General features: G+C 37.8%; 1 protein-coding gene across 2 annotated transcripts in view; it reads right to left on the bottom strand.

The window, feature by feature from the left end:
- CERT1 (ceramide transporter 1) overlaps positions 1–14,257 on the bottom strand; it is an 80,526-nt gene that overhangs the window by 24,913 nt on the left and 41,356 nt on the right. For both annotated transcript variants that reach the window (XM_084304716.1, XM_084304717.1), the window contains exons 4-6: positions 7,997–8,104; positions 7,048–7,186; positions 5,963–6,046 (exon numbers count right to left, since the gene is read on the bottom strand). In XM_084304716.1, coding sequence (XP_084160842.1) covers positions 5,963–6,046; positions 7,048–7,186; positions 7,997–8,104 — 331 coding nt within the window. The remainder of the gene's footprint in view (positions 1–5,962; positions 6,047–7,047; positions 7,187–7,996; positions 8,105–14,257) is intronic.

The raw sequence follows: 14,257 nt of genomic DNA, 5'->3' as shown, positions 1-14,257 counted from the left end.
TCTTAGGAAAGTGTTATACCACTCATTTGTCCTGCTGGTGTAGATCATTTCACATGCAGGCTTACCAGCAGAGCTATTCTGCTTATAGATGTGATTTTTTTTTTTCCTGAAGTACACAACACGCTAGACATGCTGAAGAAACCACCACCAGCTGCAACAAGTATAAAATCATTTCACAGATCTGTGTTAGATTGTAAGGGGAATGCACAGTCTTATTTCCTGGAACAAAACCAGCTTTCTTTCCTGATCATCTTTAAGTCTCAGCTAAAATTCATTAATACTCTGTATAGCTTTGGCTGCCATATATTTTAAGACTTTATTCAGTGAATAGTTTCAAAGTAGCAGCAATATATACTCACTGCTTGCAATTTCACTCAGGGTCCCTTCAGCCATTATAACCCTGAACAAAAGTGAACTTGTTGCAGAAAGGTGCAAAGCCTATTTTTCTGAGAGGATCACTCAAGAGGTCCCTTACTGTGCATGGGAGTACTTTGATTCACTCCTCAAGAGTGTTTTTTCTTCCCAGAACACGTCTGAAGATGACCTCAAGCCCTGTTTCAGCAAATTAAGCTTCAGCAAATTAGAAATATTTGTCAGGAGATGATCTATTTGGAGAAGCTAAACATCTTTCTTATTCCTCTTTTTTTTTTTTTTTTTTTTACACTTTTATTTTTGTGTCAACTGAAAGATATAGTGTTTCAAGCTGAAATCTTCAAGTTCAAGTTAAAAGTTAATAGTAGAAGTGTTTTTATTGCAACTGCTCTTCTAGCTTGGTGATGAAACTACATCCAGTCAATTGAAAAAAGCTATGATTAAAAAAAGTACAATCACAGAATATCCTGATGATTTTTCTCCTAATTTAAATTGAATTTCAACACTTCGAAATTATCCAGTCTTTTAAGTAGTTCTCTCTTCCTTCTCAATTGGTTTTTCTTTCCTTCCACTGTAATCAGTGTTTTATACCATGCTTTAGTCTTCAATAGCTCTTTAGCCTTTCTTTCCTACACCTCTAGTCTGTTAGGATACATCGTTTTTTCCATCTTGTTCCTAAGATGCTCTTTGTAACCCTTACCCAGAAGTCCCAGCATTATCTGTTCAATCAAATGTTTCCCAGGGAAACAGGAGACTTTTAATAAGACAGTAAATGGAAAAACAAAGTTCCTTCGTCTTTTCCATGTTATACCACTTCTACATCTTATATCACTATCCTAACTCCAAATGAAAAAGAATAAATGAATGGGTCATGCACCCACCCATTTAATTATCTTCTGTTGTTGATCCTCTGTTGATAGCAGTAGGATCAGTATGATTATTTTCCACCTTAAGCACAACCTCAGTATTTCAGTGATGACTGTGAATATTATTCCTCCAGCAGGACCACAGACATCCACCACAAATTCTACTGTGCTTTCTACCAAACTTCTCTTCTTCAGCCTCTCGATCACGTCCAACTTCTGTCTTCAAAGAGATTCCTGAAGTAGGTTTTACCCACTCTTCTTATTCTTACATAATATAAGCCCAGATCCACTCATTTTCCTCGAAAGATGGATGGGAACTCTTCCTGATCAAGATACAACATTCTTAGAATATAAGATCACAATAGGTAAATACACTGAATGGATGCTTTATACAAATTGTCATTGGTTCAGTTACCAGATTTTCTAATGGAAAAGTGAGCGATAAATTCATATGCAGAGCTCTAACTCTTCACCAAAAGATCCTGGAAAAAACAGAAGAAAAAACCTCCCTGTCCAAAACATCACGTCTTCACAGCAGTGTAAAATCTAACTAGTCATGCTAACATTCTTCTTCAACCCAGGAAAAGTGCAGAAGGGAAAGTGCAAAAGACAATGTAAATATGATTCCTTAAACTAGTCTTAAATCTAGCAGTTTGACCACTAGACCAGTTGTAGTGGGTTTATGTGGCAAGGTTTTGGTAGCAGGGGGCCATAGGGGTGGTTTCTGTGAGAAGGATCTAGAAGCTGCCCCATGTTTGTGAAGGGCCCCGTTGTTTTCCAGAGCCGAGCCAATAAGCGATGTTGTTTTGCGCCTCTGTGAGAGCATATTTAAGACAGGGAAAAAAAAATGCTGTGCCACACAGCAGCCGGGAGAGTGAAGGGAGTGAGAAACAGCCTTGCAGGCACCAAGGTCAGTGTAGAAGGAGGGGGAGAGGTGCTCCAGGCGCCGGAGCAGAAGTCCCCTGCAGCCTGTGGTGAGGACCATGGTGAAGCAGGATGTCCCCCTGCAGCCCATGGAGTACCACGGTGGAGCAGGGTTCCACGCTGCAGCCCGTGGAGGAGACCACGGTGGAGCAGGTGGCCCTGCACCGACGGAGGCTGCCGCCTGTGGAAGACCCCTGCCGGAGCAGATTCCGGGCCGGACCTGTAGCCCGTGGAGAGGAGCCCACGCAGGAGCAGGTGACCTGGCAGGAGCTGCTGCCCGTGGGGGAGCCAGGTTGAAGCAGTTTTCTCCTGAGGGATGGACCCCGTGGTACGGACCCATATCTGGAGCCGTTCTGGAAGAGCTGCTGTCTGTGGGAAGCCCACGCTGGATCAGTTCATCAAGGACTGCATCCCGTGGGAGGGACCCCACAGCACAGGGGATGAGAGTGACTGAGAAGGAGCGGCAGAGAAGAAGTGCTGTAGACTGACCATAACCCCCATTCTCCCGTTCCCCTGCGCCGCTCGGGGGGAGGAGGTGGAAGAGGGTGGATGGGGGGAAGGTGCTTTTGGTTTATTTTCTTTGTTTCTCACTTCTCTAGCTTGTTAGTAATGAGCAATAAATCTTACTATCTTCTTATGCTGAGTCTGTTTTGCCCGTTACAATAATTATTGCATGATTTTCTCGTCCTTATTTCAATCCTTGAGCTCTTTTCACATATTTTCTCCCCATTCCTCTTTGAGGAGGGGGAGTGAGAGAGCGGCTGTGGTGGAGCTCGGCTGCCCACTCGAGCGGAACCACGACACCAGTGCACCAGGAGGCTGAAACACTCCTTTATTCTCTTAGGCTGAATAGGAGGTTGAGCCTCTGCTTCCCCCTTCCTGGAGCTGTGACTGCAGAAAAAAAAAATTAGTATGGACAGGCAACCAGTATTCAGCTACAGATTATTCCGGTATTCACAAGACTGGAGAGAATTTAAGAATGGAACCTGAAACCTGAGAAACCTAAGAATTAACAGCTGTTCTGATGCTAAGCTTCAGAAAAAGGTAATGTTTAAGATCAACTTTTTGTTATCAGCTAGCCTAGTAAGTTCTCGGTCCACTACACAAGCATGGGTGTCTCTTAACCTGAGGCTCCTACTTCTCCTGTTGCATGACTGGAGTCTTATGATTCCACCCGATAGTGGACATATTCCAATTCTTTCATTTTTAGGCAAGCCTTGCAGCGATCAGTTACTGCCTCATGAGAGGGAGTGGAGGGGCAGGCGCTGAGCTCTGCTCTCTGGGGACAGCGACAGGACCCGAGGGAACGGCATGGAGCTGGGACAGGGGAGGGTCAGGCTGAGGGTTAGGGAAAGGGTCTGTGCCCAGAGGGTGCTCGGGCACTGGGACAGGCTCCCCAGGGCAGTGGTCATGGCACTGAGCCCGCTAGAGTTCCAGAAGCATTTGGACAACGCCCTCAGACACCTGTTCTGACTTTTGGGTGATCCTGCGGAGAGCCGGGAGTTGGACTCGGTTGGATCCCTTCCAACTCAGGATATCCTAAAATTTCATAGAATCTTTAATACATGTAATTTCCTAGAAATCAAACAAGGACAGAAAAACAAAAATGAAGAAAACTAAAAATGAAGCTGTTAACAGAATTGATGGGAAGTAAATGTAATGGGGTCATCTATCGTAAGAAGTGGAGTTACAGAAGAAAAGAAAAAGGTTGAAAAGTGAGAAACAAAAGGGTTGCAGAATTCTTTTCCATAGTGAACTATAGAGTTTATATACAGGTACCCATAATACAAAATTTCTTAGAACAGAAATTATTGAATATTTGATACTGAATTTTTTCTAAGAGGAATGTGATTATCACTTCAAATTGTTTTTAAATACGTGATAAAAATGGACTCTTGCCATTTAAATTTTCTAAGATGACCAGATGTACTAGAAGTACACACTTCCTTAATGAAATTTCACATATTAAATGTGTTTATATAACAGACATACTAGAATAATGTAGAAATGAAGAAGTGTTCTAAAGGTAAATTAAGCTGAAACTCCTATATTATCCTAGAAAAATTAAGTGTGACAAGACATCTCTTTCAAAATGAATCATACAATGAAATTAAATATTTGCTATTGTTTTTTTAAAATATCTTTATATATTTTTTCTGAAATTTGTTCTAATGACTTAGTAGGTCTTAGAAATTTAGACTTTTTATATAGGGCTGGTGAAACTGACTTGCTTGAAGGTGGATGTTGCAAACTAGCTTATCTTTGCTGACAAGAAGCATGAAATATTTACTCAGAGCTTCAAAGTTATACACTACTTCTGACATCAGCACTGCAATTAGCAGTACAAGTATTTTATCACTGGAAAATCTACTCATGTGATTAATTCTGGTAGTATGTTGAAAAAACTCCTTCCTTCCATTTCCTTACCTCCTCATTCCTCGTTACAATTTTGGAAATACTCTAGAAAGAGCATCGTGCTAGGTCTGGCTAGGTTGGAGTTAGCTATCCCCACAGCAGTCCATGCACTGCTGTGCTCTGTACTTGTAGCTAGAACAACACGACACTGCATCAATGTTTTGACTACTACTGAGCAGTGTAGACACATCATTAAGGCTGCCTTTCCAACCTACCACTCACAAAAGCCAGTAGGTTGGTGTGGGCAAGAGGTAGAGAGTGGACATTGCTAGGGCAACAGGCTCAAACTGTCATTCCATACCATATAATGTCATGCTCAGCAATAAAAACTGAGTAAGGGGAAAGAGAAGAGGGAGACTCATTATGAAATTGTCTGTCTTTCCAACCAGATGCTGTGCATATTCAGGCCCTGCTTCTCAATATATGTCTGAACATTGCACACTGATGGGAAGTAGAGAATAATTGGTTTCTCTTTTCATTTCTGCAAAACCTTTGCTTGTTTTTCTTTACCTTTAATTAAATTGCTCCTTATCTTGACCCATGAGCCTTTTTTCATTATATTTTCTCCCCCTGTTCTTTTGAGAAGGGAGAATGAGAACTGTTGTGCTGGAGCTTAGCGGTCTGTGTGAAACCACCACTTAAATACAAGAAGGAAAGATGCAAGACAAGATGACTATAACACATTAGAAAGAAAATATAAAACAAAAAATTGTTATTTTGCCGTATTTTCAGATCCTTGGTGAAAGTCTTTAGATTTAAAAAAAATCTTCTCAAGAAGCAGAACTCATTTGAGTTCTTCACATTCACTGCACAGATGGAGTAAGAAAACTATAATCGGATCATTTCAGATAAGAATCAGAATTCTGTTAATCATAGTATTGGAAAGCACAGTTTAAAAATGCTAAAATTTTAGCACTTTGAGTGCTAAAATTAGAGAAAAATCAGTAACACAATATTGACTTAGTAATGTAGCCACAGAACATGGAAAAAACAATACTGAGGCATACCTAACTGGAAAAGCATTGTGTTCCACCATACTCCTAAAGCTGACAACACTTGCCAGAAAAAAAAACTGTGGTTATCTATTACAAATTTCAGTTCTTACTACTTGAATAATGCACCCAGTTCAACAGAATTTTGTACTGGAAATGTACAAAATCATGAAAATCTCATGAAATGAGATCATGAAAAAGCAGCTCTGAGATTCATGAAAATTATCATGAAAAGCAGCTAAGAATGATAATTTTAACATGAAGAGCTTCCTGTCACATTTAAATAACATTTCTTATTTAATATCTTCTCACACAACAGCATAAATATCAGTCTTATATCAAGATTATCATCATACTATTCACACAAATATTCAGCCAAGTTTAGACACTTACATTTTTCCTTACTGCTGTTACTGTTATGTAAAAAATCCCCATCAGAACGCATTGTAGGGAAATCATCTTCATCGTCTTCTACCACTGAATTTGGGAGAGGGAGAATATGTTATTGGAGTAAAAAGGTTTTCCTTGCTTACTGAAGAACTGTAAAACCTAGGAGCATCTTCATGCTTAAGCAGTATTTATTTTTTTTCCCTATAATAAAAACCAGTCATGACTCCCTCCCCCAATCTCCCCCCCCCCTTTTTTTTTTAACCATTTAAGACCACGACCAACATTACTGTAAGGAACTATTAGGAGACTAATGTTTGTTCAGTATCCAAATTTAGTACTCTATTTTATGGGAAGAAGAAAGTTCTGTTATAACTGAATAAACACGGAGTCACAATTCAGCTCTTCTATGTTACAGACTTAGTGAAAAAGGGGAATTGTTCTTACCTACCCTTATTACTACCAAAAGAGTCAGAGTGCCAGAACAAACTCAGGGATAAATAAAAATGCCTCATGGAAGTGTACGAGTATGAATACTAGCTGTGCTATGAGAAAAACAATTCAGATACATAGACATCCTCATCTGAATCTACTTGGATCTCAAGTGTGCATTCAAGTAGTCTAATGCTTTAGCTCCAACCAATACGTATCAGGAGTACACAGTATGTCAGTATATTTGCCCTTAGGAAAGAATATATTGTTCCTATCAATTCAAACTGATATACTATTTTTTTGAAATAATGGTAAGAGATGCAGTGGTAAGCTAACTTGACTTCATCTTATAGGGAGATAAAAAATTATTGTTGTATAACATCAAGTGCTTAGAAGATCATTTATTTCAGTAAGGTTGACAGCTATGGGTTAGGATCAAAGTTAAGCAGCTTTCTATGGGAATCCAACTTCTGCAGTGTAAACAGTTAACATTATTTAAGCAGAAATATCTAGGATTAATTACTATATTAAAGAGCAAATTTAAGACACCTGTTTTCTCTATAGGACATAAAATGCTAAAGGAACTATTTCAAGGGCTATTTCTTACCATCTAAAAAGTTAAATTCTATGGAGCTCAGTGTTTTCAATTACAATTTTACCTTTATCCCTCTGGAGTTCATCTTTGGAAACAGCATCTGCACAGGCATCAAAGTATTTCTGTAAAGTATCAACTTGTCTACACAAGATGTCTCTAAAGGTTTCCATCTCTGCAAGCTTCTCACGTAAGCTATGGCCCTTCTGAAAATACAAGAGAGAAGTGCTTTAAATGTTTCTATATACTCTGCAAAAATTTAATGCCTAAATAATAATAAAAAAAAAGGATTTCTGCAACAATGATGAACAAATCTTTTACATACTTCAAAGATATTTCAGAGATCAGTAGTTACAAAATACTGTTAGAACAATATGATTCCAAAAACCATATACAAGTGTATCTTCATTTTGTTCTTGGGTCTCAACTTTTCATCTCCACTGCACCTGCTACTTTACAGCATTGAACAAAAGCTTATTAAAAAACACAGTTTTGCTTGCTCCTAAGTTTGCAACTACGTGCCTGAAAACAATCAGCTCCAGATTTTTGTTCTAATCTTTATTCCCCTTTCTTGTGTTGCTCCTCTTCTGTTATCAAGTACAGCCCACTCAAGGTGGGATGTTAAACGTTTATACACATGGAAGAGGGAAAGTCATAATTTATCAATTTGCATTAAAAATCATATTTATTAATACACAGAACCAGCATTCCCTTTTGTTTAGAAGCCCTTGTACTATCAAGAGAACAAGAGAAAAGGTTAATGAATCCTCCCATTAGACTTCTCTTGCCATTGGAAGATAATACTGTAGTTTAAAAGGGACAACTGCACAGAGGCACATGAAAGCTTCCTGTAAGATCCATTAATCATCACATGTGTAACTATTAACACTAACAGCAAACCAAAGACTTGGTATTTTTTCCTCTAGTTGTGTGAATGAATCTTTGTGTAACTTTTCTTTCCATTTGCTAAAGTGTTGTATTTACACACCAATATTAAGAAAACATTATTCACTAACCTTGAACGAAGAGGTGGATGTTGCAGAGTATCCACTTGCTCCAGAAACAAGAGACACCATGGAGCCATGGCGACGTAAGCTTGACTCTGATCCATAGCCAGATTCAGTCTGAAAAATACAAGCCACATAAAAACTAGAGTGGTGAGCCTTTTAATAAGAGGAGAAACCATGAAAACAAGATTAAAGTAATTTCTCCTAAAAACAGACCATTTGTTTCTTGTTAGGATGCAATAGGGCTTTACGGAAGTTATTTCTGCAAGTTTAAGATGTTGGTCTAGCATCTGTGAAGTTAATATGAATCTATTTTTTGTTATCATAATGATCTGAAAAAGCAGTAGTTATCTACAACCTGTTATGTGCCCCTCAAAAGAGCAAGAAAACGTATATAAGGGTTCAAAAGGACAACGTTTCTATTCCTTTGCTATCTGCAATCTCTACCACGGAATATTTCTTTTACATGACATTCAAAAACCCTACAGTACTCTACAATTAATTGGGGGATTAGTATGGTCCAGTTTGAAGAAAATCAACAACTTTAGTAAACCCTTCCAATCATTGAAATAGCACCTTTTATTTTTAAACGAAACAAAATAGAGACTACAGAAAAACAGATGATGACTGTCAATAATTTCTTTTTCCAGGCTTCTTCAGCAATATTTTATATTAGACTAAAATTATCTTTAACAACAACAAAAAACATAAAACAAAACGAGATACAGAAAACAAATGAAGATAACAGTAAATTAAATTTTGCAAAAACATGAAAGCTGTATGTTTACTAAAATAGCCAGAAAAAGTTATAAAAATCTTAAGTTTGATGAATTCCCTTACAAATAAAACTAGATATTGACCACCTGAAAGAAAAATATTTCCCTATACATTAATGTAAGTGGTCAGAAAAAAAAGAAAAAGAAAAAATGATAGTTCAGATATTAACATCTGAAATACTGTTATTAATTTGATCAAGTGGACATCGACAACATTGTGAAGGACCTTTGACAGGTTTAAGAAATCACATGGTAGCAGAGAAATCCTGAAGGGACGAGTAGACAGTGATACCAAATGAATGACATGGAATAAGAAGCAAAAATAAAATCTAGCTGTTGTCCTTTTTAATGGGAAAATTGGAAGCTGCTTTGAAAACTGAGCAAAGTGCTGATAACTTAAGATAAAAAATGAGCATACAGAGTATCAAAAACAGTAAGGACAACATATTTTTTGAAGTATTTGAAACAAGATTTGGATAATATTGTGATGTATGGGACAAAGTATGCATACTTGGGTTACAAAAGGAGCAGTGAGAAAAACTGTGTTCCAGAAATGAAGGTATGAGCGAAGAGAAATGCGCGTCTCAGAGCGGTTAACATAATACTTCAACAAACATGACTACACAAGATTATTCATCAAGGACAAGCAAGAAAGAGCCAAGGGTCTGTGTCCATCCAGCCTGTTTGAAAAATGAGGCAGAAGACAAGAAAGAACTGAGGAAACAAAATGGACTTTAAAAGAAACAGGATGAGTATCAAAAGTAGAAGAGAAGTTGAAAAATTAGTATGAGAAAGAAATATAAGTATAATTGGAAAAAGGTGGCCTAGAAGTTTTGCTGAAGGTTTAACTGATTAATGTGCACGATACTTGCAATAAAAGAAATACAAGCACCTGTAAATTTGAAATACTTAATAAAGCATATCACATTCATTGCCTTATTTCAGGAAAATATAGAGAAATACTATAACCTGAAACAGGAGAAACAGAAGTTTATGTTTAATGACAGCTTCAGGTCAAATGAAAGAATATAAGAATCAGTTTGCTTATTCTGTCACATGAAGGATGTATATGCCCCATTTAGTCATGTTATATGTAACACAGCTAAAGCCATTTTATGCTGAGTATGTATCCCAGAAATAATACATGTAGCTATAAAAGTATAACAGCAGAAGTGCTAAAAGCTTTTTTTTTCATAATTGTACTATTTGTTTTGAAACATGTCTTAAATATCTATTGGCTTAGACATTTTGTTAAGAACAATCACACTGTAACACAGGTGGTTTTTTTGTTTGCTTTTAAGAATATCAAAGTGTTGAGGGTACACTTGGCTTTAGTAATGTATTTGGGATGTTGGACCACATCTGTATTTGCAATGCACTCGGTGTTATGTTGCAAAGATTATAGCTTAGTTCACAGGGTTCACGTAGTTCACTTAAGTACGAAAGTAAGGAAATAATAAAGCTTTGATTAATTTTCTTAAAATATTCAAGAGCTTTTTTTTTTTTTTTTTTAAATGGACAGATCCTTCAAGGACTTGACAAGTGAAAGCAAAACAGGTAAGGGGATAAAGATAGAAGCACAAGAGTTTTAGGCATGCAATATTATTTCTCTTCAGAAGTGTTTAATCAGTAAAAACCTCAAGAGAGCATTTTATAGAATTGGAAAATCATAAGATATTTGTTAACGTTGCCTTTAAATGCAAATTGAAACAATTTCACTGTTCTACTGTAAATTTCAGTATTAATCATATACTACGTATATTAAGATGATTCTGAACGCATTCTTACTACTGTCGGTTTGACAGCAGGGACTCATTCTGTTAAAGTTGTACAAACTAAAAAGAAGGTAACATTTTTCATTTCAGTAAGATACATCTTAAAATTGATCTGTTACTGAAGTTGTATTAAAAATATCCAATGTATTAGTCAGAGCATTTTTGCTAAGAACAGCAGATGTATTCTGAATATTTTTTCCTTCAAGTGAGCAAGACACATGTTCGCAGGAATTGGATTTAAGCTTAAGCGAAATTTCTGAATGTCCACATCTGAAGATTTAATCAAGGTCACAATACTACCATAGAACAAAGAAGAAAATAAACAATCTTAGAAGTAGAAAACCTTGTGACTTAAGTTCTCACCTTGTGACTCACATTGACTTAAATCCTTTTCCTCCTACATTACCATTATAGTCAATGCTCATTTGGTTTAGCTCATAAAATAAAAGCTGAGGGTGAAAAAACCTCCCCATATAAATACTGAGCTTTATTTTTTAAAGGTACCTTTTCAGCAGTACATTTGACAGTCATTTGTGCTTGTGATTAAACAGTTTATCCATGCTTTAGAATTGTACACAAGACAGTGACCTATCAGCTTGCAAACCCTGCCAACAAAAAACTGCTATATAAAAACATTTAGGCAGTCTTAACTCTTTGCAACCACGAAGCAAGCTCAGCGGACTGAACAGCACAACACAAATCTGAAGCATCTGCATTTATAGATCATGTTCACAAAACACAAATGTTTTATTATGTTTTAATAGCCCACGGGAAAGAGAAAAACAGGAATACTTATTTATCAGGAGAAACAGAAAATAAGTATTGCTTTATAACTGACACAGAAACAAGTCACTCAGCTCACAGCAGACACATGCAAGCAGCTTAACAGAAACAATGAAAGCATGCACCGTGCAAAGCCCCACCATTCTGCTACCGCAACATCTAAATGAGAACAGGTCACTGCCGCATTTATGTCTTGCAAAGCAGATCATCATTAACTATTCACTGTAGAAATACTCAATTACATTGAGAAGAGGAATCTTGACACAAGCTTCTTCTGTTTACACAATTTTTAAATTTCCCAGAATAAAAATTGGAACGTGGGTAGAGTTCATATGACAGAACTAACAGTCTCTGCTCAAAACCAAAAATAACTCTGAAGTTGTATTAATACATAGCATCAAGCACTAACGCTAATTTATCATGCTCAGTATATAGATGCAGTTCTTTGAAATTCCATGCATACATCATAGCTTCAAAGCTACGCTCAAAACTGGCATTTGTTAGTACACTGCAACAGCTTCAGCTTTCTAAGATGCTGCATGAAATCCAGTAATCCTTTCAAAACGCTTTTTCTTTATGATAGATGAGAGCAAAGAGCCACATGATACGAAGCTTCATGTGATTCTTTACCGGAGCAGGTGCTAGTATCAGCAACAAGGCAGTATGTCAGAAAAGCTGCTTTCAGTAAAATCGTTAAGTATTCACAGAATCATGTTGCAGACTTCCATTATGGCTCACACAGATCCGCCAGTTAAGGATTTCCTAAAGTGGGTCAGTAATCCTCTGGAATAAAGCACACTTGCTGGAGAGCTCCTCCACTTGAAAAAAAATCAAATAAAGCAAATTATTCTCCCATGTCTTCAAGAATTATTTTGATTGTGTCTTGATTTAGTGCCTGTCAAATGCTTCACTGTGTTTGTCCACCAAGGCAGATATTTTCTGTTAGCATTATAAATTATTTATTATTTTACATAACACAAGCAGCAGGCAGCTCCTCCCTCTAAAACATAAGGCTTACCCTAGGAGGTGATGAAACAGACATTAGGATCAGGTTTTCTGCAGTATTTGTGAAAAAGGCTAAACAAACAAACAAAGATCAAGCCATAGTAACTTACAAAAAAAAGTGTAGAAGAAAACAAGTAAAGATATAAATGAAAGAGCTGGAGACAAAGCAGAAGAGGTCTGTCAACCCCCTGGTTGTATTCCAAGAGTGATTTTTAGACTAGCTGCAAGTATTTCAGCATGTATTTAAAGAAAGGGTACTGCTATTTAACCCAAGAAAGGACTACGTGGGGATGGCTGGCAGATAAGAATACTAACACTGCAAGCAGGGCACTTTGATATGCATTTCTGTGTATTGAAGTTAAATTAATTATTAACATATATCTGTAGGTCTGCTTTATCAAGTGGTCTACAGGCTCTGGCAATACAATTCTAACACGTTGAAAGCAAGGCAGATATTAGTCAGCAGGAAGGCAGAGACAGGAATTTCACAATCCAGGTAGGAGCTTCTGGAGGATGATTACCCTGCCTACAGCCCTCCCAAGCGCAGTGCAGGAGACTACTTAGAAAAGTAAAAAGCTAAAAACATTCTAACATGAACTTTCTTCACAACTGCAAAAGCAGGTAAAGAAATGTAGGCATGTTTTCCTCGTGTAGTGATAAACTTTGCAATTTTGCAATAAATAAGCATACTACATGCCCAAGAGGAAACAAGAATTCTGGGATGACAAATAAGCACAAGACAACCAATAAAACAGAGATTATAGCAATACAGCACTAAGATAATCATAACTGCTATACCACTCAATCTACCAACATCCTTTGGATCTTTACTTCTCAACCTCCAAATACTTTTGGTAAGTCACCATATGCTGCCTATGGATGACAACCATCTTTAACACCTGCATAAGTTAGACTGGCACACAGGTTAGGAAGTGTTGGAACGAGCTACCGCTTTCTAAAGGAAGGGATAGGACAAAGCAGCAGCACCTATACACAAAGCATTGCAGAGAGGAGAACAAAGGCTGACAAAGATGCAACCAAAGGCAATTATCTGGTCTTTGACAATCTTTATCCATGTAGTTCATACCCATGATTAATTGCATGGATGAATACTGTTTTTCCATGAGTTCTCTTAAAGAACGTGCACAGGAAGATTATTCACCAAATATTATTCAACAGCTTAAAATGCTGAGATTCCAGACCAGGCGAATAGGGAGGAGCAGGCGCTCCAAACAGAGAACAGACAGGATGCTGAGGAGGACAACACCCCGGAGCCTACAACTGCTTCCCTCTGTATACTGATGTAGTAGTAAAACTAAAGCAGCTTTTACTGCCGAGCCACCAGGTTATAACAGGAAAGGACACAGATTGCTTTTGATCCTCTTGGTGAATCTGGGTTGTCAGGAGCGACAAGATTTGCAGAGTTAAACAAGAACCAGAAATCTCTATTCTGCTGTTAAACACCGCCACAAAAAGCACCGATGTTCTGGCTGAGGTTCCCACACAACATACTAAATAATTGTTTGATTTGCTTTAAAAGCTAGAAGGAATAGTCAGGTTTCACAGAACAAGTTAATTTAAAATACATATGGATGGACCTTGGCTTAAGGACAGTACATGCACACTTCAGCAGGCCGGTGAGCCGGGAAGGCAGGAGGCAGCCCTGCTGGAGCCCCAGAACCAGCCTCTGGGTGCTCGTCTGCGAAGTGCCCGCTAGGCAGGGGGGCAGCAGGCGCTGCGCAGGGACAGCACTCGGCGTTTGTGGTAGCTGCAGATATCGAGGTCATAATGTCCCTCTTCTCCCTCAAAGTGGCAGGGAAGAAATTACTGCCCCAACTATTTTTTTTTTATTTTTTTATTTTTTTTTAACATATTAAAGGTAATGAAGTGTTAATATCATCTCTGCATGGAAGTGGAAGAACAAGTCTACA

This window comes from Netta rufina (genome assembly GCF_964035555.1).
Source record: "Netta rufina genome assembly, chromosome: Z".
Taxonomy (NCBI): Eukaryota; Metazoa; Chordata; class Aves; order Anseriformes; family Anatidae; genus Netta; species Netta rufina.
The sequence above is the reverse complement of the archived record's forward strand: the minus strand, read 5'-3'. Positions and strand labels throughout refer to the sequence as shown.